Source organism: Geotrypetes seraphini, chromosome 1 (genome assembly GCF_902459505.1).
Source record: "Geotrypetes seraphini chromosome 1, aGeoSer1.1, whole genome shotgun sequence".
Classification (NCBI taxonomy): domain Eukaryota; kingdom Metazoa; phylum Chordata; class Amphibia; order Gymnophiona; family Dermophiidae; genus Geotrypetes; species Geotrypetes seraphini.
The window spans coordinates 4,085,365-4,113,175 of NC_047084.1; the positions used below are offsets into that span (position 1 = coordinate 4,085,365).

The 27,811-nt window shown below is 43.4% G+C and overlaps 1 protein-coding gene across 2 annotated transcripts in view; it reads right to left on the bottom strand.

Annotated features, from left to right (window-relative positions):
• Positions 1-3,464: 3,464 nt before the first annotated feature.
• ARSK (arylsulfatase family member K) overlaps positions 3,465-27,811 on the bottom strand; it is a 50,558-nt gene continuing 26,211 nt past the window's right edge. For both annotated transcript variants that reach the window (XM_033917464.1, XM_033917378.1), the window contains exons 4-8: positions 23,947-24,229; positions 22,299-22,470; positions 10,917-11,141; positions 7,864-8,088; positions 3,465-4,813 (exon numbers count right to left, since the gene is read on the bottom strand). In XM_033917464.1, the coding sequence (XP_033773355.1) occupies positions 4,533-4,813; positions 7,864-8,088; positions 10,917-11,141; positions 22,299-22,470; positions 23,947-24,229 (1,186 nt within the window). In that variant the 3' untranslated portion in view covers positions 3,465-4,532. The remainder of the gene's footprint in view (positions 4,814-7,863; positions 8,089-10,916; positions 11,142-22,298; positions 22,471-23,946; positions 24,230-27,811) is intronic.

Below are 27,811 nucleotides of genomic sequence, written 5' to 3' on the forward strand. Positions count from 1 at the left end.
AATGCCTTTGCCCACAGTCTCTGAGCCTACAGAGAAGACAGAATTTTGTTTTGAAGGGGATTTGTATGTCTCTCCGTTTATAGTGAACTTTAAGTTTGAGCCTGAGAGCTTTATTTTGAGGCTAACAAATGTTTGGAAGTATTTTCCTGTTAAATGCTAGGCTGAGCCAGCATGTTCCTCCCCCACATAATTAATGGCAGTAACTTCTCAGCAGGGAAACGTGCTGAGAGCCCTGCACGCTCCCAGAGCCAAGGCTATCCAAAAGATAACTTCTCTACCGACTTGGTGGTGCTAAGGGTGCCTTATAAAACCTGTGCATGTGAGGGTTATGCCTCTTTACAAAACAGTGTGTTTGGGGAAACGTTGAGCTGGAGATAAACCAGGTGACATGCTTGCCTGTTTTTTGTTGTTGCTCAGTTTTGTTTGGAGTTTGTTTTTCTTTCCTGGGCTTTACATGCCCATGAACTGGCACAGCTGCTGAAGCACAAGCAGCTTAATAAATGTTCCCGAAAGGATGTGCCTAAACTACCTGCTCTGGTGAAGAGGACTGTGTAGCAGAATACTGAGAAAGTCCAGAGGCAGGGGACTGAATGTTAAGGCTGTACGTACCAAAACCTGGACACTGGATTAGAGGGTTTTGCCTCTGATTGAGCAGCTTGTGTTCACCAAAGGTGAATGGTTATTTGTTTTGAAACTGCTGAGCTGAAGCTTGTTCTTTTTGCTTGATGAAACCAGTGGCCATAATAAAACTTTGATTTAAGGCATTCTGACTTGGACTCTTCCCTTCCATGCCCTTATTAGACTGGGAGAACGGTATAGAAAAAATTAAAAAAATAAATTAAATAAGAAGCCAGACAAAGTCCTGAAGGGTCCCTTGGTGGTAAGGGATATGCTGGGCCAGAGAACTTTGTCACGATCCCGGGGCTCGCAGCGCAGCTCAAGAGCGCGGGTGTGACATAGGGAAGCGATTGGCGGAAGAACTTCATGACCATTCAGCCAGAACAATGGCGGCTACATGGACTCAGTCCAGAGGTTTTTTCCTTGGAGGAGTTTTGTCATGAGGCTACTTGGTCTTCCAAGAATACTTTATCTCAGCATTACAGAGTTGTGCGGGGACAGAAATCCCACCCGTCCCCACCAAAATCCCAACCGTCCCCACGAAGAATCCCCTCCGTCTCCGCCCGTCCCTATAAACTTCAGAAATAGTTATTTCATTTAATTATGTTACTGAATTAAAGGCTCTGGTAAAGACCCATTTACAAATAAGCAAAGACATTTTATTAATTTGGAAATATTAATTGGGAAGATTACTTACTTTGTAAACGGGTTTCTATCAGAGCCTCTAATGTAAATATAAAATCTCAGCTGATGAGAATCCCCCAAGCTGTCAGCTGAGGACTTCCTTTGCAGTTGGCCAGGGGTCCCTTTTGTCAAGCTTGGTAGGAAGTAGTAGCGTCCCTGAGTCACAGATGCTGGCACCTCAGTGGCTCAAGGATGCTGCCAGCGGCTGAGGTGCTTGGTGGAGGGGAGTTCTGGCCATCTCTAGAGGAGGTCCTCTGCTGGTGGTGCTTGGGGATCTCCATCAGCCACAGCAAGGGTCAGCAAATACTTCAACACTGTAGAAATAAAACCAGAAATGCATTTCCTTTTCTTTTAAACACAATGCAAAGACATCTGCTATATACATTTCCCAAAGCTATCATATTTTAGTCAATAAATTCTGTTTTTTACCTTTGGTGTCTGAAGACTTATTTTTCCAACAAGTTTCTTTTTTCCGCTTTCCCATCTTCTGTAAATTCTTCTGTTGCTGTCCATTGGTTCCTCCTACCATGGTCCAGCATTTATCCCTTTCTCATCTTTCGCCCCTGCCCACCAGTCTCATGCCCAACATTTCTCCTTCTATCACCCATCTCCAGCATCATGCCACATCTCTCCCTCCATTCCCTTCACCACCACGTCCAGCATTTCTCCCTCTTGCATCCATTTCAATCTGTCTGTTCCACCACAATATTTCTCCCTCTCATCTGTACCTCACTCCCTCCCTCTTTCTTCCATTCCCCATGTACACCATCTCTTTCCCTCTAACTGACACACTCACGCCTAATTCTCCCTTTTCTAGTCTCCCCCACCTCAGCATCACTTTCCCTACCTTCTTCCGTCCTCTCTCCCAAGTTTATGCCATTCAACAAGGTTATGCCATTCAACAATTAGCTAACTAGCTTTCTATAAAAAGCAAAGGCCTGAAGACAGTTTCCCTTCCTTCCTTGCCTTGTTGTACAATGTACAGAAACACGCCCCCCCAACCCCCTCCCAACAAAACAAAAAAAACCCCAACTCAAGCAGCCAATCTGTCCTCTTTCCATTAATGTTGCTCCTCCCTGCATTCTGTGTTCAAAAATGCACTCCGTCCTGTGTCCCGCGTTTGGGCCCCTCTCACCTTCCAACTGCTTCCTCCTAATTATAATGCATACGTGCCCGCTTGTTTGCTCCTTCCCGTTCTGCCCCCTTCCCACAAGACTCACTGCTTCCTTCTTTCCACTCCTCTGTGGCATACGAGACGCACGACAGAACCATCTCACCACCTCTCCCGACATTAATCAGAGCAGCACTTCTTAAAAATCACAGGACAGCAGGCCCTGCACGCTGCACGTAGTTGACGAGAAGCATTCCTCCGACGTTAGCTCTGACGTCGGGGAAGACTTCCGGGTCGGCTAGTGTGGACTCAGAGTGCTGGGAGCGCTATAGAAACATAGAAGATGAAGATGATGTCTTAGTCATCAGGACATCCAACCATATACACTACAGGAAGGCTGGAAAAGAAGATGAGCCACTCGGCTCGAGCTGCCTCCAACCCTGAGGGATCCCCCTAATCGTGAGGGGTGTCCCCAAAAGATCCCTGTGACCCAAGGGGGCGTCCCCACGGGATCCCCGCGACCTGAAGGGGGAACCTGCGGGATCCCTGCAGGTCCTGCAAGATTCCCATCGTCCCCGTGCAGCTCTCTACTCAGAATTACCTGTTGGATGTGGGGGCGCATGCGGAGGCTGCATTTAGTGCTTCGGTTGTTGTGGAGGCAGCATTTGCTTCCCACCCAGATTGAGGATTGCTTTGCTACATCCCATTGGTCTCTGGATTCATCTGCTGCTGTTGCTAAGGAAGGAAAAATTATGTTCTTACCTGCTAATTTTCTTTCCTTTAGACGCAGCAGATGAATCCAGAGCTCCACCCTATATGGATATTGACTGTCGGTTTTTTCTTTTGCAACTTTCGAAGTCTGTTATTATTGCATTCTGTATTATTACCTTTTGAAATTTGTTATGGGAAAGAAATTTTTTACATGCTAAGCATATTGATGGTTACAGATGCTTGGGCAAGGAGCAATACTGAAGATGCAGGAGGCATGCCAGCCAATAGGACCACCTGTTTATCAGTTTCTCTATCTCCACCTGCTGGTGGATATGTGCTATCCCATTGGTCTCTGGCTTCATCTGCTGTGTCTAAAGAAAAGAAAATTAACAGATAAGAACATAATTTTTCCATCTCATGAGTCACAAATTCCCTCTAATCTCATGGATGTCTTCCTACTCACATTTCCTAGCTCAGACTAACTTTTACCCTTACTGGTCATCCTTAGAGACAAGCTATTGCCCCTCCACATTGCAGGTTTCCATTTCAGATACAGAGAGGGATATTTTCAACAGTGCGTCTAAGTCTGACTTTGGACATTTCCCACAAGATGTCCAAAAATCAGGATGAAGAAACATCCATTTTCAAAACCGCTAGATGTCCCCAAATTTTTTTTATGGAAAATTGCTTACTTAGATGTCTTAGTCATCAGGACATCCAACCATAGGATGCTTAACTTTTTTGGCCATTTTCAACCACAAAAACATCCGGTTCAAAATGTCTATATCCAGATCATTTGGACATGGGAGGGCAAGCACTATAACAGAGCACTTTAGAAGGCACTGCTGTGAATGTCACTTAAAGAGTGCTAGATGTACATCTCACCATAACCCCCTTATAATTTATGGTGAGCCCTACAATACACCCTCAAAACCTATACCACCTATCACCCCAATAGCCGTTATGGCTGTAGGTGGCACCTATATGGCAGTATAATAGGGTTTTGGTGGGCTCACACTTTCTACCATAAATGTAGTGGTTAGAGTGCCTTATGGGCCTGGGTCCTTCTCTATGGTTCACTAGCACAGCCACCAGGCTACTTAAGACACCTGTGTGATGCTCTACTAGCATTTCCCACACCAGGTACTGCTGTTCTAGATATGTACAGTTTAATTCAAATTTTTTGAGGGGTGAGAGGGAGTCAGTGACCACTGGGTGAGTGTGGGGTTGTCATTACAATTTAGGCCAATTCAAAAATATTAGTAAATCAGGTTCTCATTTTCATATTTATAAAGCTTTGTAAATCAATGAAAGGTTTTGCCTTTTTAGATGATGTAGTGCATGTGTTGTATTCATACATTTATAGAGCGATTTCTTTGCTGTTCTCATAGTGAGACCTACAGCAGTTTTATCCAGTTGTGTTCTTTTTAAGCCATTGCTCAACCACATTTTCATACTCTCTTGGATTCTCCGACCAGTCCAAATGCCATCGAAGGTTGGCGATCACTGTAGAGTAGTTCTGCCCTATGCTTTTTTTCCAGCTACTAAATTGTTCCTTGTTGTAGTGATGAACAGAGTCTGACACGCTGGGGTAATCTATGATGGTGCGAAGTTTTGTGTCTAAGCAGTGTGCGACTCTGGGAAAGTTTGTTGCCACATTTATTAGTTCATCAGGATCAGCAGAGAGATCTGTAACAAACCCTCAAGACATTAAGAGGAGGCAAAATGAACTGTCTCAACATGAAGAGTGACAAGAATACAAATATTGACCTGTTAACCAACTATCACAGTTTATTCTAACAATGTTCAAATATATTATATTAAATAGTTTATATTATGAAGAATAAGTATTGCATGTTAGCCAATCAGAACACAGGAGATTAATCATGATTAAGGCCATGACGCTCATGTCATCCTCATAGTGAGGGTGCTCTCCTTTTAGGATGACAAAATAGGTTCTGTTTTCTGTAAAGCTAGGCATATGTGATGGGGATGCACTGGGTAGTGGGGTATAGTAAACTTCAAGAGGCAGAAAACAGTTCAATTATTCACTTAGATAAGAAGAGGCCTCCTTTCTAAAGAGTGAGATCTGTCAGCTCGGAAATCAGAAATGCACAAACATGAACAGCTGTTATAAAAGAACACAACACTAATCAAAAGCACTTATCCAGATAGCAGCATTGATTACCCAGATAAGTACCGCTAAAAATTATTATGGACTGCCCCCACTGAAGCAGTTCATGGACACAATGAGAGCAGTCCTCAAAGTTTTGCCATTAGTGGAGATATTCAATCTGCTAACTGGATAAATAGTAACAGGTTAGTAATTTCATGTTTGAGCTTTTTCAGGTCTATGACATGAATGAATGCTATCTGGTCCTGGTGATTTGTTGTTTTTGAGCCTGTCACTTTGATCTACATTCTCTAGATTTATACCACTCTTTACAATACAAACAAACCATGTTTACCTCCCACCCATATACCTTCTATCATCCTATGAACAGAGTCAGATTAACCCTACATTGGGCCCTAGGCAAACATATGTTTGTGGGCCTCTCTCTCTCCTCCCTGATTTACTTTTGTTACTCACCATCCCCACCACCACTATTTCACTTCTCCAGAAGTAGGGAAAGTACAGAGCCCGTTTGTGGGCATGATGTCAGTAATAATTTGCGGGTGAGCAGGAAGACCCTGCATATACAGTACATGCCTCAAATGGAGAGGCAAAATGGTTTGAGCTGGAGAGCTGCCAAATTACTCAATTCAAGGAGAAAGATTGTGAACTAGTCCTGAATTTCTGCAACCCTATCCTGGTACATTATGGGATGTGAAGCACTTATTTTACTTGGTAGTATCAGGAACAACAAATAGCATACTGAATTCGGATGTAAATTCAATCACTGGAAAGGCTAAAAAGTGTCCCTCCTAGCGCTGAGTAACTTAGCAGCTCTGCAGCAGTGAGTCAAGAACCAAAGATGTTCTGCATATCATTTTCACCCTTCATTGCCTTTGGTACAAACTAGAACTGCCAAGGGACAATGTAATTGAAGTACCGTATATACTTGAATATAAACCAGGATTTTGGGGCCAAAAAATTGGTCCAAAAATGGGGGTCCCGGTTTATATTTGGGTCACCACCTCTACCCCCTTCCAAAATTATTGCAGGCTGCTGCCGCCAGGTTCTGTAGTCTGCCGCCCTCCATGTCCTAGCCTCAGGCTTATACCTCTACTGATGATCATCGGTGGAGGTGCAGCGGGCAGGAGTGAACTTTCCAAGTTCCTGCCCCACTGTTAACTGGCTGCCTGTGAGCATCTTTGGCCATTGAGAAGAAGCATGAGCAGGCACGTGATTTTGCGCTGCTGCTCAGTGCTGAGCGGCTTTGTGTTTCTTCTCAATGGCTGAAGACGCTCATAGGCAGCCAGTTAACAGCGGGGCAGGAACTTGGAATGTTCGTTTCTGCCCGCTGCACCTCCACCGACGATCACCAGTAGAGGTATGAGCCTGAGGCTAGGACAGGGAGGGCAGCAGGCATGGAGGGTGCAGAGTCTGACAGGGGGAGGGAAGGAAGGGGACTGGGTGCAATGCCTGACAGGGGAGGGAGGGAAGGGTGCTGGGTGCAGTGCCTGGAAGAAAGGGAGCTGGGTGCAATGCCTGACAGGGGAGGGAGGGAAGAGTGCTGAGTGCAGTGCCTGGCAGAAAGAGAGCTGGGTGCAGAGCCTGACAGGGCAGGGCATTTGAATATTAAGCCGCCCAACTTATATTTGAGTCAACCATTTTTCCTCCTTTTTTGGGGGAAAAAGGGGGTCTTGACTTATATTCGAGTATATACAGTATATATTTACAGTTTTATGTGTGAGAAAAGCTTTACAAATGGAAGCAGCAAAATAATAATAACAACAATACTTTCTTAGGTGTTTATGAAAGGATATACAGTGTAGACAGAGAGAAAGCAGTATTAGGACAGTGTTCAAATAAATTTGTCCAGGAAATTTAACAACTTGTTGGATAAATTCCCCAGGCTAAAAAATTCCCTTTATTTGTGGGCCCATGCTCAAAAGATTCACAGTAGAGGAAACAATTCAGTGCTGAAAAATTAGGGTAGTATACTCAAAGTAATGAGCATGCAAATTCATGCTGTGTTAAGGGAAATAACCAAATACAAAACAATCAACCCTTCATTCAAAAGTAACCAGTTACTTTAAAGAGTGAAAACAACATGCATCAAATTTTAGCGATTTTTTTTTTTTTTTTTTTTGCATATGCTCAGAGACCCAGAGACTCTTTGAGATATAATTCTCAAATGAAGTCCCACTGACCAATCATGGCATATTTTTTTTTTTAAGTTCATTCCTCTGTACCCTCTTGGCAAGAGGAATCTTAAGGATTGAAAAAAAAACCCCACACAAACTTATCTCAAAATCCAGATATATAGAAACATGACAGCAGAAAAGGCCAAATGGCCCATCAAGTCTGCCCATCCGCAGTAACCATTAGGATCTCAACATGGCAATGTTTTGTTCTCTGCTTCAAGGAACCCAAACCAGAATATAAAAAATTGATAAATCTGGGTCCCTGTGTATTAGCAATGATTCTTGCAATCTAGTTGTCCTACTTGCATCCTACCCCAACCCCAGCCCTGTCTGAGGATTACTGTTTGGTCTTACTATAGGCACCAAAATCTTAAATCCAGTCCTGAAATAATTTTTTTAAAAATAAACAAAGAAAATGGGAGACTCACCAAAGAGCTGAGGAGGCACAGAACTGCCATCAGCGTATGCAATATATTTCCACTTGTCAGTTCTTAGCATGTAGGTGGAAGCATTCACATTACATCCATGGAACTCACTAAATGCCCAATTGGGATGCAGTTTATAGGATGAAACCTCATCTTCAGCCTCTTTGTTCAGCAATGGTATTAAGGAAAAGCCACTGAGGTTATAAGGGACAGGGATCCCAGCTATATCTAAGAAAAAATAGTTACTGTATACCTCTTTATGCATAAAGTCATATTAAAACATGTTGATTATATTCATAGCAAACATAGTTACTCATGTCTTTTCACACAGAACGTATACAAGTTAAATGTTTATATAGACTGGAATGTTTTTAACCTATCATTTTGGTTTTCTTATGTCCCCATAAACATATCAGAGGTAATTTTATAAAATATTTTCCACGTGAAAAGTATATTTTACAAAGGTAAATGCACATCGGGGCATACAAAAATAGGCATATGAATCAAATATAACAAAGCTAAGAACAGTCTTGTGCCACATCATTTGAAAACAACAATGGGGAAGATAGTCAGCTGATGGCAGTTAGAAATTTTTTAAATGCTGACTGCCACCGGCTAAATTAGCCCTGGATATTCAGTGTAGGCCATGTTTAGGAACAAGCACGGAATATCCAGAGCTAATTTCAACTGATATTCAGCCAGGGTCCGTGTAAAACATTTCTACATGCTGCAGACATGCATGTGTAAACTGAGTCCTTGCTAAAACTGATCTTTCCATATGCATGTCGTTTCCATGTGGAAATTGCAAATAAGGCTTCTAAAATAACTCCCCATCTATAAGCAGAATGTGAAAAAAAAACCCGATCATCCACAAGCACAATGCAAATCCAGGTGAATCAGCCAGCCCGGTACCACTTCTAAAGATCATCTGCCATTTTGGCAAAAAAAATGCTTGCAGCAAGAACCAGTGTTCTCCCTCTCTCTCTTTTTTTTTTTTTTTTTTTACAGCAGATGCTTTGTATCATTGTGAAATAGGCATAGAGCAACCTAGCATCTACTTTTTTCTGATCTTCATGAAGGCTTTCCCAGGGACACAGTTTAGATGGAACAGGGATAATGTTGTGAAGAACATATGTGCTTTATAAAATATGGACAGATTTATACCAGCCTGCAAGCAGGGAACCCAAACCATTTGTGCACTACTGGGGACTATTGTGGGCAGAGAAGAATTAATGCATAGGCAAACGTAGCATGTGTGTGGAACCCAAATGTTTAGGTGAGACCCCTCCCAATTGCTCCCAAGGCTCTGGTAAGAAAGTTGAAGGAAGAAAAAATGGTTGGCTTGGGGGAGGCCAGAGTACTATAGTATACTCTTCCCACTCCCCAATGTCATTCTCCAGGCAGCAGAAGAGTCAGCTAGCAGCTTTTCTTCCTTCCTATGGAAAGAGTGGCCTAGTGGTCAGAGCTGATGCCTCAGCACCTTGAGGTTGGGAGTTTGATCCCAGCCTACTCTTTGTGACTCTGAGCAAGTTGCTTAGGAGCGGATTCTCTAACACTCGGATTAAAATCTAATGGGCCGCTGTTCTGGCTGTAAATGTAATGAATTGAAAAAGACGAGTCATTCTCTAAAAACTGCGCATGCAAATGAGACTCGTAGAGAGTCGCAAAGGATTGCGATCGGCACATGCGCAGAATACACCTGCAATTTTTTTTTTTTTTTAAAAGAGGCCCCCAAATTGAAGATCGGCAGGAGGGATGCCCATTTCCTCCTGCCACCGTTGTTGCACAATCCCCCAGCAGTGGGAGGGATGCTGCTGTCGCCCAACACCCCTGAAATCCCCTCCCCATGCCCCCGATGAATCCCTGACCCCTACACCTTCTTCATGAGGGCTGGCCGGAGGGATGCCTATTCACTCCAGCCGTCAGGCTCGCCTCTTCAAAATGGTGGGCCTTCCCCTTCCTGGTGTATCCTGGGATGCACCGGGGAGGGGTCTAGCACTCTGACTGGCTCAAGCACCTAAGGCCCCTCCTCAATGTTAGACTAGTGGTATATAAATACAGTATATATTAAAATCTAAATGTAAAAAATCTATACAAAAAAACAAACCCAAAACAGAATAGCATGACTGGATAGTCTGGCTCAGTATCAAGGCATGCACCAAGGTTTTCAAAGCCTCGGGCACTTTCAATAGGATGTCTTAAGTTTGAGTTTGGATGTCTTGGTAAAGACATTCAGAAATCCTTTATAGAAAAGGCCAATTCTCAAAACAAAAAGATGTCTTTCTTTTTCTTTTGAGAATGACCTATCTAGACGTTTTGGTCCCTAGTATGTCTATCTTTTTTGCCCATTCTCTAACGCAAAGACATCCATGTGATAAACACATAAAAGCCAGCTTTTCAGATGTGGTACCCAACTACCTTGTCTGAAAGGCTTGCCATCAGCTGACTGTGGCAGGGAATCCCAATCAGCTGAGCCAGTTTTGTGAAGTCCTGCTGACTCAACTGAATTGGATTCCTCTACCAGGATCAGCTGAATCGTCAGGGAGAACCGCAATTCCTCTCTCCCTCTCTCATACCCAACTAGCCACCCTCCACAGAGAGCCGCTGTCCTCAGAGCCCTACACCCCTCCCCCAACAGCACCTGACACTCCCCCTAACATCAACACCCCCCGTCATTCAACACTCCCTGTATCTTCCGATGAAAAATCAGTAGGAGAGAAGCCCACTCCCTCTTACCGATACAGCTGCCTCTTCAGAATGATGGGCCTTCCCCCTCCCAATGCATCTTGGGATGCAGTAAGGAGGGGCCTAAGGCTCTGATTGACTTAAAATAGATGGTATTCAATTGAACATGAACAGAGTACCAGAATTAGTGGCTCAGAAAGCAGCTGCTGACTGCCAGGCTGTGCATAGGTGTTTCTGGCACCTTTGAGGAGATCTTCTGCAAGTGGGGCAAGGGGACCCCACCAGCTACCACAGCAATGTGCTGCTGTTTGGTGGGCCTGTGCACATCTAGGCTATGCCACTGACAACTGCAAGAGAGTTAAATGGCTTACCAAACACGGTAGGGTACAGGTCCACAAGGGACACTATATGTGGCACCTGTTGTCCTGATGGAATACCTGGCCCCATTATGATCAAAGGAACATGAGAACTTCCCTCATACATGCTCATTTTATAAAACTGCCGATGTTCCATGGCAAGCTCTCCATGGTCGGAGGTAAAGACAACTGTAGTTCTACCAAGAAGTCCTGTATCATTGAGTGCTGAAATGATTTCACCTGGAGTGGAAAAAAGAATTGGAAAATAAAAATCGCTACATATCCAAATATTCTCTGAACAGATTCTGGGCTATGCCTAACTATGCATGCTCACACTGGGGATTGTTTTATGTGCAGCTTAGTTAAATAGAACAGTAAAAATTACCTAGGCACAAGTGGACACACAAATTTTCACCTACTATTTTTGTTATCTGGGCAGAGTTTTTCTTTCTAGGTTTGCAGAGAAATTTGTGTTTTATTTTATTACGTTGTATTTGTATTTGTGCAAATACTTTTTACTTTTTCCAGGTAAAATTACAAGCATTAGAATTCAGCTCATGCATTTTTCTTTTTTTTTTTTAATTTCTTTATAAATTTCATAATACAAATACAAGAATCCTCTTGTTACAGTAACACAGAGAAGTAACATAGAAAGAAGATAAATAAATTGCATAGTAATAGGTAAAAATCATTCAGAAAGAGAATTTTAAACAATACAAACTCAAACAATATGCAATATAAAAAAGTAATTAATCACTTTCTTAGACCACTATCCACTGCATAATACTTTAAAATCTCTTTGTTCAATGACTCAAAATCTTCTCGTCATACTTTTTTTTAAATTAATCAATACGTTGCACTCCAATAATTTTGCTGTTACTGCCCCTACTCTCTGGAATTCGCTGCCAAACCATTTGCGCAGTGAATCCGAAATAAAACAATTTAAAGCAAAATTAAAAACATTCTTGTTCCAGGGTGCCTTTGGACAACTGTCCTCTTAAGGACAAAAATTAAAATTAAAATTATTACTTTTTACCCTAACCTATTGTGTTGTCCCTATTTTGTTTCACTTCTCTTTTACAATTGTAGTTCTTCTCCTTTTTTCCTATTGTTTGAAGTTGGTCTATGTCTTATTAATGTTTTATTAAGAGCCCTAGATTTTATCTAGTATCCCCAGTTTTAATATGTTTTTATGTAAATTTTATATTGTACACCGCTTAGAAACCTGATTAAGCGGTTTAAAAAATCTTTTAATAAACTTGAAACTTGACTTGAAACTCCAACAATACATAGTTTTTGCAAAGAAAATGGTTTAACATGACTTTTTCTGGTACAATCCTAAATACAGTTCTACATATGAATCAACTTTTTCTCATCCAGAAAACTACGTAGTTGCTCCGGCACAAAATAAACATATTTAGTTCCTTGATATTTGACCAAACATTTATAAGGGTAACTAAGTAAAAAGGTAGCACCTATTTTAATTGTCTCCTTCCTTATAGTCAAGAATAACTTTCTCCTCTTGAGTGGACTTAGTTACATCAGGGAAAATCCATATCTTTTCCCCCAGAAATAAACTCTGGGAGGAATGAAAGAACTTTTTCATCATATTTAAGTCCTGTTCAAAGACAAATGAAACAAGCAAAATACTCTGATACTGAATTTCATCCTGTGATGTTTCAAGTAGACCAGATAAATTTTTAAAGTCTATTTCCTTAGGAAAGGAATTTTCCACTCTTTTTGGTAAGAAATATCTTTTATTAATCGGTGGTATCGATTCAATAAGCATTTTAAAGATCTCCATTAAGTATCTTTTAAAGAGACATCAATTTGTGCAGTCAAACTTAGTTTAGGAAAATTCAATACACATAAATTCAATCTTCTTTTGAAATTCTCTAATTGTTCAATTTTACATTGAAGAAACATTCTATCCTTGACCATAGTAGCAGAAATTGCCTGCAAAGATGAAATGCCTTTATCTACTTTTTCAAATTTTTTAGTTGTATCAGATTGAAGATTTTGTACAGAAGTAGATAACTCTTCTAGTTTACTCACGACTTTTGAGATATCTTCTGCTGATTTTGTAGTGGCCACTTCAAGTCTCTAGAGAGTCTTCAATATGTTTTCTAAAACCGCCACTGAGGAATTGATTTGCACAATTCCTGTTGGAGATATCGCCTCAGTGACTCGGGCAGTGTCTTGGCCCCCTCCATCTAGGGACGCCGCACTGATAAAGCTCTGGGCGCTCCCACGTCGTGCGCTGTCCTGCACTGGATTCAGCAGTAATCGATCTGTTGGGGGGGGGATAGCAATGTTTCAAGGCCCAAGGCACTGGTGGCTCCTTCCAACGGTGCAACAGTGGGCGAAACTCCCCCTCCTTCCATGACCGGCGAGCTTGTTAGAAACCGATCCATCAGCGCTTGTCCGGGTGTGGAGAGGTTCCCCTGAATAACGCCTTTGCGTTTAGTGTGAGGCATGATTGAAATCACACCAGGAAAGGCTACAAAGCATGAGGTAAGACAGACTCCGGCTCAAACAGCTCTCATGCTGCCACCATCTTGTCCTCCCTCTCAGCTCATGCATTTTTGAGTTGTAACTCAACTTAAGTTAACTTCAGGCATACTAGATATTTCCATGTCCCTGAGGCTTCACAATTAAGGGCCCCTTTTACAAAGCTGCGGTAGCAATTTCTGCAGGGCATTCAGTTCCTATGGGCTTCGTTGCATTTGCCATGCTGGGATTCACTACTTCGGCTTTTTAAAAGGGGCCCAAAGTTTGTACTTAAGATAGTGACTTGCCCAAGATCACAAGGAGTGGCAGTGGGATATGAACTAGGTTTCCCTGATGTCCAGCCCACTACTCCAACTAATAGGCAAGCCTTTTTCCCTACCTTTACTCTTCCCTCACAATATCTCCCCTATGTGCATGTAGTATCATATCATACCTTATGTTTCGAGTTTATATTGTCAGGCAGACTGGATGGAACGTACAGGTCATCATTATCTGCCGTTACCTATCCTGTATGGTAACCCTCTAACTATACCCTTCAATCCCCTTTTCCTTCAGGAAATCATCTAATCCCATTTTGAAACCCAAAATCGTACTCTGCCCTACCACCTCCTCTGGTAGCGCATTCCAGGTGTCCACCACCCTCTGAGTGAAGAAAAACTTCCTAGCATTTGTTTTGAATCTGTCTCCTTTCAATTTTTGTGAATGCCCTTTTGTTTTTGTTGCCCCCACTAGTCTGAAGAATCTGTCCCTCTTTACCTTCTCCATACCCTTCATGATCTTATAAGTTTCTATCATGTCCCCTCTAAGTCTCCGCTTTTCCAGGGAAAAGAGCCCCAGCTTCTCTAGCCTTTCAGTATATGAAAGGTTTTCCATGCCTTTTATCATCCTTGTTGCTCTTCTCTGGACCCTCTCGAGTATCGCCATATCCTTCTTAAGGTACGGCGATCAGTACTGAATGCAGTACTCCAGATGCAGGCGCACCATTGCCCAATACAGTGGCAGGATAACTTCCTTCGTTCTGGTAGTGATACCTTTTTGATAATGCCCAACATTCTATTCGCCTTCTTTGAGGCCGCTGCGCATTGTGCCGCCAGCTTCATTGTTTTATCCACTAAAACCCTCAAGTCCTTTTTGCAGTTTGCCTTCTCCCAATACCATCTCCCCCATTGTGTAGTTATACATCAGGTTTCCTTTCCCTATGTGCAAGACTTTACATTTCTCCACATTGAAGCTCATCTGCCACTTGTCTACCCACTCACTCAATTTGTTCAGGTCCCTTTGTAGTTCTTTGCATTCCTCCACAGTTTTAACCCTACTGGAGAGTTTTGTGTCGTCCGTGAATTTTATAACGTCGCACTTCGTCCCTGACTCCAGGTCATTTATGAATATATTGAACAGCAGCGGTCCCAGTACTGACCCCTGCAGGACGCCACTCGTGACCCCTTTCCAGTCAGAGTAGTGTCCCTTTACTCCTACCCTCTGTTTCCTGTCTGCCAGCCAATTTTTGATCCATCTGTGCACTTCCCCTACCACCCCATGGTTCCACAGTTTCTTTAGGGGTACCTTGTCGAAGGCTTTTTGGAAGTCCAGATATACGATGTCTATGGGGTCACCTTTGTCCAATTGTTCACTTATCCCCTCAAAGAAGTGCAGTAGGTTCGTTTTGCATGATCTTCCTTTACAGAAACCATGCTGGCTTGTTCCCATCATATTATTTCTTTCTATATGCTCATTGATACCTAAGTTACTATGTTATGTTATTAAATTTGTATGTTTTATCTGGAATAGGCCCATTCATGTGGAACAGATTACCTTTGCAATTAAGGACTGTATTTACAAAACAGCTTAACATGTATATTTATTTTCACAAGCTTGCTTCGATGTAGGCCGAGGGTGGAGCTTCAGAATATTAACATATTTGACTCTGCAGTGGGTGATATGATTTATGGATGAAAAATGTGTTTAATGTGGGGAGTTATATATGTTTTAATTCTATATATTTACAGAATTTTAATTTAAAAAAAAATATATATATATAGTAAGTTGCCTTGCTATGCACTGCCTTGAGCAAATTATTTCAAAAAGGCCATAAATAAATCCTAATAAATAGTTACTAGGTAGTCTATAAATGTAATAAAATAATGTTAGCACTAAATGCATGTTTACATGCATAAAGAGTGGACAATAAAAAAAAATTCCATACCAAAAACAGGTGTCTGTATATGAAAAGCCTTTTTCAAAGTTATCCTCTTCGTGTGATAATCTTTTCTTGATAAATACTGTTATTTTTCACTCCATAAGATGCACTTTTTTTCCACCCAAAATACCATTTTTAACCCTCGTCCCTTTTTAAAACACCCCCGTCCCGTAGCTCTTCAAATCTCCCCCATTGCCTGGTGGTCCAGCAGTGCATCGACTGGCAGACGTGAGCCCTCTGCCTGCCTGGGCCCACGCCACCTCTTCCCGTCCTGTCCCACCCCTCTTAAATATCTCCCATTGCCTGAGAACTGAAGGCACCATTTGGAGGGCGGCACTAGCCTAGGCAGGCGGGCAGAAAGCTTGCGCTTGTCGATGCACTGCTGGACCATCAGGCAATGGGGAGATTTGAAGAGGTATAGGATGGGACGGGGGTGTTTTAAAAAGGAACAAGGGTTAAAAAAGGTTGTTTTTTAATTTTTGTTTCATTGTTCTGCATACTGGAGGTTGCTCCCTGCTCTAGGAGGGGGTGGGGATTCATGCTGTGGTATTCTTGATTATTATTCCAGTTTTGTATGGGATTTTTTTCTGTTTTGGGCTATGCCCTGTCTGTAATTTATTTTGGAAACCAATAAAAATTGTTGTACCATAAAGGGAGGGGGGATTAAAAAAGGTACTGGGGGGCAGGTTACAGGATAGGGCAGTGCAGTGGGACAGGGTACAGAGCCTGGCAAGGAGTGTAGGGTTGGGTGCAGAGCCTGGCAGGAAGAATTTGGTTTTCCTCCTCTAAATCTAGGGTGTGTCTTATGGTCAGGTATGTCTTATGGAGGAAAAAAACTTACAGGCCATTCAATAAGTTGATATCTGATTATCTTAAAGTGAATATGTGGATTGTTGGAAATGGACCTCAGTAATCCACTTAGTACTTAAAAGCCACCTATTTGTAGTTACCAAGCAGACACCTACTTGGTATAGAGGTTGACCGAATTTCAATTTTGCTTTCAGTTACAGTGCCGAAAAAGGCCTAAATCCTTTTTCTGCATGGTTTTGGTTTCGACCAAAGGGCTATGGCCATGATTTTGGTTTCAGCTGAAACTAATTGTTTTCAGTGAAAATAGAAAATTTGTGTTTTGGCTAGTTTGTCTTCCACCTACTTATAGATGCCCTCCTCAGGCCTATCTTACACTCCTTTAGGGGTATAGTCATAGCAGGAGTGATCCCTACTTGCTTCTGTCCATGCTGGTTATGCTCTCAAAATGGCTACCATTATCTTTCGTGGCAATCTCATGAGATTGTCACAAGAAATCAGCCATTTTGAGAGTCACAGCCGCCATTTTGATATTTGTTTTTCATTTTTAACCTTTTTGGGGGTTGTATTGGTTATTGAAGTTTGTATTACTCCCTTTAGTAACATAAATGGTAATACAAAGAAAAATTCATTAAGAATGATGAGTGGATACATTATTGACACTAAGGGCTTCTTTTACAAAGGCACGCTAAAATGCTGCACGCGCTAGCCGCTATCGCCACTTTTTAAGCAGGCAGTAGTTTTCAGCTAGCGCGCGCTATAGCACACACTAATCTTGTGCATGCACTAAAAACGCTAGCGCACCTTAGTAAAAGGAGCCCTTACTATCACATAAAAAGTGAAAGTGATTTTTTGAAAACATAATTTAAGAAAAAATTAAAGTTTTTTTGCCATGATATAAAATTTAAAGGTTTTTGGATCGATGAAAGAAAACATTCTCCACATTATAGCCTAATGCGAGATTGTATGATCTTCTGGCATGGATTTCTGAGATCCTTTTCCTTCGATTGAGTATTCTACTATTGATAAACCTTATATTGGATCTCTAGAACCCCTTAGGAGCAGGAGATAATTGGACACTGGAATCTGAGGTACATATTATTATATGATAATGGTGAAGGGAAAGGCCAAAGGAACCAGAACACCAAAACCATTGGTCCAATGGATAAACATATTCAACTAAGCCACCTATAGATCCTATAGGGGACCTGTCTATTTCAGGGGCCTCATTAAGTGAGAGTGGACGTTCTACTCCTTCTCCCCCCTCATTTACTCTGGTTTACCCACCTGAGAAGGATCCCCTAAAAGGTGGACAAAGTATCTTCTGGTTTGGATGCATCTCCTCAGGTACAACCTAGTTCTAATGATAATTTTCCAGTAGCTGTATGTGGTTGTTAGAACTGAAGAATGCATAAAGTCTACTATACCACAGTTGTGTACCTTTTCTCAATGAACGGTAGAGAAATTTCATGAAGTTGATACTAAAATTGGCAAGCTAGATACCAGACTGTCTCAGATTTAATCAGATTTGCTTAACTATCAATCAGTTTCCTCAGCTTTTGTTAAAGACAGTCTGATTATACATAGGCAATAAGAATCAGAGCTAAAACATTACGCTTATTGAATTTTCCTATTTGTTATCTACTGTCACCTGAGATTTTGTTATGCAGATATTTGAAGAAGGTATTGCTTTGGGATAAAGTTGAAGAATTAAGTATTTCTAATTGTAGGTATGTTTCTGTGCCAATAGCTGAGACTGTTGAAGGCAATGCAAAGGAGGGTGCGAAAGAATCAATTAATTTAACAGATTTCCTTGAATCATCTCAGGAGGAAATTACTACTAAAGCAACCCTCCTTGCAACCTTTTCAACAGAACAGTAGAAAATAAGGGGCTCATAATCAAAAGAGAAAAACGTCCAAAAACTGGCCTGTCGGCACTTGGACGAACATTTCCCAAATACGTCCAAGTTCCGATAATAAAAACAGGTTTAGGATGTATTTCTAAATGACCTAGGCCTACATAGTGCCGCTGAATGCCCAAAGCTAAACGGGGCATTTTGGGAGGAGTGTCGAAGGTGGGAGTTGGGCGGGACATGGGTCAGCTTAGACTTAGTCGTACAGCATGTATAACCAAAAGTTATAAAGCCCACGATCGACGGAACTTGTTCTGTCACAAAAAACCACCTAAAGTCACCAGGTAAGTACTGAAAACACATAAAATAGACCCCCCACACACTTCCCAGTTATCCCCGACGCCCCCACCCCCATAAAAATATTAATCACACCTTTAAAATTCAGCCTCCAGACCATCATCACCTGGCAGCCTGGCATAGGAAAGCCTAGTCGTCCTGCACAGAGGCATCTTAAGACATCTTGGGGGTGGGTTAGGGACCCATGGAGAGGAGGACCCATGCCCTTAAGCCCCTGTAATCACTGCATTGATACTTAAACATGTGCATTCCCCTATACATCCCCCAAACCCTTTTTTACTGGCATGTAAGTGGCTCCTGCAGCCATAAGGGCTATTGTGGTGGTAGATAAGTGGGTCTAGGGGATTCTGGAGGTGGTTTGGGGGGGCTCACCATGACCTATAAAAAAGAGCTGTAGTGAGGAGAAGACATGGCACCCTTTTTGTGAAGTTCACAGCAGTGCCCTGTAAAGTACCCCACTATTTAGGTGCCATGTCTGGGTGTTCAGTCCTTCACTTTGCAGACCCCTCCCACGTCCAACAGGGCTTGTTCTAGGCGTTTTTGACTTTGGACAAAAAGTTGGGCGGAAATGTGGTATAAAGATGGGCGATTTAGCGGCTTGGACGATCAGATCAGCAGGACGTATAATTAGACGATTTTCGAAACAAAAAAAATTTTGGAGGTATTTTTTGAAAATGTGTCCTAGGCTGTTTTTTTACTTTGAACGACTTGCGACTTAGATGCAAACGGACTTAGATGTCCCTTTCGATTATGCCCCTCTCAATATCTAAAAAAATATTTCTGGAATAAAAATTCTCAGTTTTGTGGTCAGCCCATCCAGATTTTTCTGGATGTGGCTAGGTCCACACAATTATGTCACAAAGAATTTTTGAAATTGAAGAATAGCATCACATCCTTGGAAGGTAATTTTGTTCTTCAATTTCCCTTCAAATATATAACTTTACAACCTAATAGATATATTTACTTTGATTCTTCTCAGCTTGAGAGATTGTTGATTGAAAAATAAGTTTCTGCAGTGGGGTAGAGGATTTAGGGGATGTGTTAAATATAAAAGGAAATTCTGGTGTGAAAAGGAGATAGGGTACATATTTCTAAGCCAGGGGTGCCCAATACGTCGATCGCGATCGACTGGTCGATCACTCAGACAACCCCAGTCGATCGCAGAGCCAGGTTCCCTTCACTTCTGTTTTTTTTCCCCCCTCCTGACTGGCCCGCCTCTTGAAGAACGCTGGCCAATCAAAAGTCAGCTCATTCAGTCCCCGCCGCTCTCCAGGCCCCCCAGGCTGCCGCTGCTGGTGAAGGAGGAAGAGGAGTCCTCGGCGCAGAGCAGGCAGCAGAGGGGCGTAACGCGCTCTCGTCCTTCTGGCTGTGGACATGCTTGAAGGAGCGGGGAAGGGAGTCGGGTTTAGATAGCAATCGGGAGGGGTGCAGGTCATAGAGCCGCTGGCCGGGGACGCGTTGATATAGTCAGCACAGGACAGCTTGCCCTCGTTGCTCTCCACGGAGAGTTTGGGCTTGGCCCCATTGGTCCACATCTTGCTGTAGCTGCTGCTGGGTGACATCCGGCTTTCTCCCTGGCCTCCCGGTACTTTTAGCAATTCTTGCAGGTTGCCATTGGCCTCAGGAGCTGTCTTCCCTCTGTCGTGGTCCTGCCCCTCCTCTGAGACAGAGGCAGGATTGGGGCAGAGGGAAGACAGCTCCTGAGGCCTATGGCAACCTGCAAGGATTGCAAAAGTACTAGCGATCCTCTCTGCAGGATGCTCCCTGCAGGAATTAGGTCAAAGGATGTGGGAGGGCAGGGAGGAACATGCAGGTCTTCCGGGGGGGGGGGGGAGGGCAGGGGCAGGCCTTCAGGGGGGAATGTGCAGGCCTTCAGGGGGGAATGTGCACGCCTTTGGGGGGTGCAGACCTTCAGGAGGACAGGCAGGCCTTCAAGGGGTGGGGTGCAAGCCTTCGGGGCCCTGCTGTAGAAATATACGGAGGGAGGGAGGGAAGGGGAGTTCAAAGAGACGTGAATATGCTGGACTTTGGGGGGGAATAAATAATGGGTCTAAAAACAGAGGAGTGGGTGAGAGATGGTGGATTTAGGGAGGGAAGGAACAGAAAGGAAGAGAAGTTGGACACAAGGGATGGTGTGGAGGGGGGGGAAGAGATACTGGATAGGAGGGTAGTTGGAAAATGAAAGGGAGAGATGATGGACCCTGGGGTGGTGGGGAAGGAGGGAGAGATGCTCAATGAAAAGGTAGTTGAGTAAGGTGGATCTGTGGATGGAGATGAAAAAAAGGAAAGATGCCAGACTTCCAGGGGAGGGAAGGGAAATGAAAGGGGAGGACAGAGATAGAAGATGGATGGTTAGCACGAAGAAAGAAGGAGACCCTGGCAAGGAAGTTATCAGAAGACAACCAGAGCCTGGGACCAACAAGATTTGAATAATGTCCAGACAACAAAGGTAGGAAAAATGATTTTATTTTCAATTTAGTGATCAAAATGTGGCCATTTTGAGAATTTATATCTGCTGTCTATATTTTGCACTATGGCCCCCTTTTACAAAACCGCAATAGTGGTTTTTAGTGCAGAGAGCCTATGAGTATCGAGAGCAGCGCAGGGCATTCAGCACAGCTCCCTGCACTAAAAACCGCTATTGCGGTTTAGTAAAAAGGGAGGGGGTATATTTGTCTATTTTTGTATGGTTATTACTGAAGTGACATTGCATAAAGTCATCTGCCTTGATCTCTTTGAAAAAAAACCCAGAATATAAATGATAATTAACATTTTCTATGCGTACAGTGTGCGTTGTGTTTTTTTAAAATTTTATTGTTGTTAGATCATTTTGACTTAGTCATTTTAAAAGTAGCTCGCAAGCCCAAAAAGTGTGGGCACCCCTGTTCTAAGCTATTAATAATTGTTAAATAATTTCTTGTTGCCTCTTCTAGTTGATGTGGACTATGTATTTCATTTGAAATATGTCATTAATGATTAATAATAATAAAAAAAAGCAAATTAAGAGGTAACATACCTCGCAGTTTGAAGCCCTAAACTAATCATACAACCCTGTCTTTCAATTATTCTCTTGAGTTTGATCTAATATGTATATTTTCCAGATGCATTGGATCAAAAAATAAAAATCTCTTCCCCTGATGCTGTACTACATACCTACATAGAAAAATGATGGCAGATAAAGGCCAAATGGCCCATCTAGTCTGCCCATCCACAGTAACCATGAAAAGCATACCCCTAGGCCTGTATTCTTTAAATGGCACCAATATTGGCAACCTCCTAAAAAGCATCTGCCAGTCACACGATGGCACCATTATGAGGATTGCGCCTCGGGGAAAGATAGGTGCTGGAAATGTAAGCCAGGGCTTTCAAGGCCTACATTTCCGGTGCTTATCTTTGCCATGAATTGCACCTATGTAGGCGCTTTATAGCGCCTAATGCTACTACAGGCGTTAGCCACTCCTATAGTGGTTTAAGGCGCAGGTAGGTGCCTCCAGAGGCACAACGTTGCTTGCTGTTTTAATCTAGGTGTGACCATTCACAACAGACATGAGCTGGTGTAATTGCTCAAACCTAGATTGCTAAAAATGTACATAAAATTAAGCTTCGGGCTTAACATGGCCATTGCTACATACAACCTAACATTACCATTTGCTATTGTAGGGTGTTACTTACCGAGCATGCCATCTGTCTCGGCACACATAGCGTAGTAAAATGCTCTGATATCTCGTATTTCTTTCTCTGTAAAATGGGCAGTGCAGTTTTTGGTATAAGAAGAATAATAATCAGTTGGGTGCATGTCTGACAGAGGAACCCATTTTGGAATTGCGATGGCTTCATGTGACACCTAAAAATGACAGCATAAATGGTCTTTCGTTTTGCAATCATTTCATACTACGGTAATTTGGTTTATTTTTATAGAAAGACATTTGACATTTTTTTCATAGTTACATCCTGTGCTCTTTTCAGAACTCCCCCCCCCCAAAAAAAAATAACCCCCCCCCAAAAAAAAAATCCTTATTACTTTTTTCTAAGGGAGATATTTTGGAGACTGTAGTTTTATCAGCCTTTCCTTCCTTCCTTTCATTCCTTGTGTCTCTACATGACTGCACAAATGTTGCTCTGATTTATTTAAAGAAGGTATTGCTTTTACTAAAATACATTCAGTGCTGGCCAAAAGAGCAAAGAAAAATAGGCAACAAAATGCTCCCCAGGCAGGCCGCCTATATTGAAGGTGCATCTGGGAGCCTAGGGAGGTCCACAAAACTGCCTAAGCTCACCTAAGGCTAGGCGTAGCTTTAGGCGAACCTAGGTGGCTGTACGTGTCTCCCTAGGCCAGCGATAGAGGCATACAATGTAAGAAACGCGGCTGCTACACTTATTGCAGCAAGGGATCTCCCTGCTGCAATAAGTATAGCGGCCGCCAGTCCCCCCCACCCAAATGATTGTGGCAGGAGGGAGCCCAACCCCTCCTGCCTGAAGACCAGACCCAACCCCCCCTCCAAAGATCACGGCAGGAGGGAGCCCAACTCCTGCTGCCCGAAAACCCGACCTGACCCCCCCACCCCGAAGATCGCCAGCAGGAGGGTGCCTAATCCCTCCTGCCAGACCCCCCCAACGAAACCCCCTCCCCCTCCCCAAAGATGTTCAGCAGAAAGGTGCCCAATCCCTCCTGCCGGACCCCCCCCCCAACAAATCCCCCCAACCCCTCCAGGCTCATCTTAAACGTTGGCCGGCCGGGTCTTGCCACCGTTCGGCCGGCAGCCCCCCCTCCGTCAAAATGAGGTGGGCTTGCCCCTCTCTGGTCCATCCCACAGGAGCCTAAGGGTGTGGGGTTTTGTAGAGGGGGGGTCCGGCAGGAGGGATTGATCACCCTTCTGCCGGCAATCTTTGGGGTGGGGGTGGGCAGTCTTCGGGCAGGAGGGGTTGGGCTTCCTCCTTCTGTAATCATTTGGTGGGGGGAGGGGGCGGACTGGCAGCGCATCTACAATAACCTGGTTCTGTAACCAGCATCTGTAACATGGACATATTTTGGGCGGGCATAGGCCCGATTCTGTATAGGACGCCTGTCCCAGGCGTCCTATACAGAATCTGGGCCAAAAGGTTTTGTACATGTATGCAGCAAATACAGTAGCCAGTCTCACTATATTTGGATACATGTCAGTGTGAAAGAGAAACATTTTAACTTATTAAAAAATAATATCTGTTGAATGACACATCTTGAATTTTATTGCCTTCTCTGTAGTTACTCTTGACTTACTGTTGGGTCTTTGAAGTCAGGGAGAAATATGATGCTGCTTTTTGAGCTTACCTATTCACATACCTTTTCAAGCCAAAAGGGGGACGTTAGAAATGTAGAAGATCCATAGTTTTCTCCCATAGATGGTGAAGCATAGGGATGTGGTAAATTTAAGCCCAAGTACAGGGCAAATGGCTGGGTAAGATTAACTGCTTCTTTTCTGATCCAGTTTACTGCCATATCAGTGTTCTGCCAATCTTTTTCCATCACTCTCACTTTCATTTTGCTTCCAGTGAGGTTGGCAATAGGTCGCCCTTCCTGCCTGAGTAAGAAAGGAACATCTCTGGTCCAGGCTTCTACACGGTTACTGAAATAAAAATGCCCAAGGAGTAGGAGAGGAAACAAATCAAACCAAATACATAAGCACAATCAAATGTTTTAAAACAAAAAATAAACCAAATGCAATCCAATAATTTAACAATGTGTTCCTCAACCCAGTCCCCGAGACACTCCTTGGCATTCTGGTTTCCTGGTCATCCATCATGATGGCACATGGGAGGTTTGCATATAACAAGGGCAATGGCTGTAAGCCATCCTCCCATGTGGACTCACTGTGGAAATCCAGAAACCTGGTTGTTCAGTGTTCCAAAAACTAGGTGAGGAACTATCAGAATGGAAACATCACCCCCACTACCTTCACTAGGTATAGCAGCATCCATCACATTGACCTGTAAAAATTCCCCCTACATAATACAGCGTCTTTCTCTACTTTACTGTCTCCCCCTACAGAAATTCATACTCCCTTCCTGTCTAGCAACATTCTTTGTCTTGCCACCTTCCCTCTGTTTTCAGCCCTTGCCCCAGAATAATTTATCCATCCCCCGTCTTCCCCCCAAACGGCAGTTTCCACCATCCCTCCTCCCTCTTTCCCCAAAACAGCAGTTTCCACCATCCCCCTCCCTCTTCCCCCCCCCCAAAAACAGCAGTTTCCACCATTCTCCCTCTCTTCTCCCCAAACAGCAGTTTCTACACACCCCTCTCCCACCTTCAGGGCTCAGACCAAGAGACCAGGCCTGGATTCCCTTACCTAGAATTTGAAAAATCAGGTGGTCCAGTCAGCAGGCAGGCAGAAGCAGTACAGCAGTGGCAGATCCAGGCAGGCAGGGCACCATAGCGTTGACATGAACAGCCCTGCCTAACCTAGGAGTAACTTGGCTCAGTAAAAAGAGAGACCACGGTAGACACTGAAGCACTTTTAATGCTTCAGCATTCCATGTCTCTCTAGAAGGCACATTGGGATTGGATATTGAGTGTACAAACCCAGGGTGACTTGCACTGCACCCGGCTGAGGTTCTTGCCTGGAGGGAAGGGCCAGGGGTAGTCCCAAGGAAGTTCCAACAGAGCAATGACAGACAGTGAGCACTTGTTAAGAAGGAGAAAGGATTGGAGATGAGGCACCGGTGAGCACTTGTTTAAAATACACAGAAATAATTCCTAGAAAGGTCTGAAAAAGGGCTAATGGCTGCCCTTTTGTATCAGGGGTGTCAAACTCAAATCACATCAGGATAGCATCAAAGAGCATATAGAAAGAAATAATCTGATGGCGGTACTTGAGGGAGTCCAGAGAAGAGCGACAAAGCTGATAAAAGGTATGGAAAACTTCTCATACGCTGACAGATTGGAAATGCTGGGGCTATTCTCCCTGGAAAAGCGGAGACATGATAGAAACCTTCAAAATCATGAAGGGCATAGAGAAGGTAGACAGGGACAAATTCTTCAGGCTGTGGGGAGCCACAAGTACAAGGGGGCACTCGGAGAAATTGAAAAAGGACAGGTTTAGAACAAATGCTAGGAAGTTCTTTTTCACTCAGAGGGTGGTGGACACATGGAACACGCTCCCGGAGGCTGTGATAGGCCAGAGCACGCTACAGGGGTTCAAGGAGGGTCTAGATAGGTTCCTAAAAGAAAAGGGGATTGAGGGGTACAGATAGAAGTAGAGGTAGGTTATAGGAATAGTCAGAAACCACTTCACAGGTCATGGACCTGATGGGCCGCCGCAGGAGCGGACCGCTGGGCGCGATGGACCTCTGGTCTGACCCAGTGGAGGCAACTTCTTATGTTCTTATGTTCTAACCAGCCAGCATGGTTTCTGTAAAGGAAGATCTTGACAAACAAACACTTCTTCGAGGGTATAAACAAACAATTGGACAAAGGTGACCCCATAGACATCATATATCTGGACTTCAAAAAAGCCTTCGACAAGGTACCCCATGAGTGCCTGCTAAGGAAACTGTGGAACCATGGGGTGGAAGGGGACGTGCATAGATTGATCTGTAATTGGCTGGCGTACAGGAAGCAGAGGGTAGGAGTAAAGGGACAGTACTCTGACTGGGAAGCGGTCATGAGCAGTGTCCCACAGGGGTCAGTACTGGGACCACTGCTGTTCAATATATTCATTAATGACCTGGAAGTAGGGACGAAGTGCGAAGTTATAAAATTTGCAGATGACACAAAACTCTCCAGTAGGGTTAGAACTGTTGAGGAATGTAAAGAACTACAAAAGAACCTGAACAAACTGAGTGAATGGGCAAATAAATGGCAAATGTGCTTCAATGTAGAGAAATGCAAAGTCTTGCACATAGGGAAAGGAAACCCGATGTACAACTACAAGATGGGGGGAATGGTATTGGGGAAAAGCAACTTAGAAAGGGACCTAAGGGTTATGGTGGACCAAACAATGAAGCCGGGGGCACAATGCGCAGCGGCCTCAAAGAAGGCGAACAGAATGTTGGGCATTATCAAAAAAGGAATCACTACCAGAACCAAAGAAGTTATCCTGCCACTATATCAGGCGACGGTGCGCCCGCATCTGGAATACTGCGTTCAATACTGGTCGCCATACCTTAAGAAGGATATGGCGACACTCGAGAGAGTCCAGAGAAGAGCAACAAAGATGATAAAGGGCATGGAAAATGTTCCGTATGCTGAGAGGCTGGAGAAACTGGGGCTCTTTTCTCTGGAAAAATGGAGACTTAGAGGGGACATGATAGAAACTCACAAGATCATAAAGGGTATAGAGAAGGTAGAGGGACAGATTCTTCAGACTGGTGGGGGAAACAAGAACAAGAAGGCACTCAAGAAAATTGAAGGGAGACAGATTCAAAACAAATGCTAGGAAGTTCTTCTTCACTCAGAGGGTGGTGGATACCTGGAATGCGCTTCCAGAGGAGGTGGTAGAGCAGAGTACGATTTTGGGTTTCAAAAAGGGGTTGGATAAGTCCTTGAAGGAAAAGGGGATTGAAAGGTATAGTTAGAGGGGTACTATACAGGATAAAATGTCTTAAGTAAAGGATCACTTACAGGTCACTGACCTGGGGGGCCACCGCAGGAGTGGAGTGCTGGGCGCGATGGACCTATGGTCTGACTCGAAGAGGCGATGCTTATATTCTTATGACCGAAATCTAAAACACAGGCTATGTCGCGGGCTGAAGTTTTTATTAAGATACTTACCCCCTCCTTTGCTGATGCACAGCGTGGGCCCCAGCACCGGCGGCTGCTCCAACGCTCACAAAACTTCTTTGCGTGTCGGATCTATTGCCACCACTGCCAAAACCCACGCTGCGCACCAGCAAAGGAGGGGGTTAGTCTTAGTAGAAGTATAGGGATACAACCTCTCCAATCCCACACCGGCTACAAAATAAATAAGACTTTTCCTCTCTTTTAAGTCCTAGTTCATGCTTGTTGTCTAACACCAGCTCTAGCAGGATACACAATTCAAATCTGATATATTGTAATCACAAAATAGAAAATAAATTTTTTTTCTACCTTTTGTTATCTGGTCATTTTGCTTTTAGTCCCAGTTTTTCTTTCTAATTTTGTCTATCTTTTAATTCTCTTTCCAGTGCCTGCTGTCCATTTTTTTTTCTCTTCTTCTTTCTTGCTCCTGCCC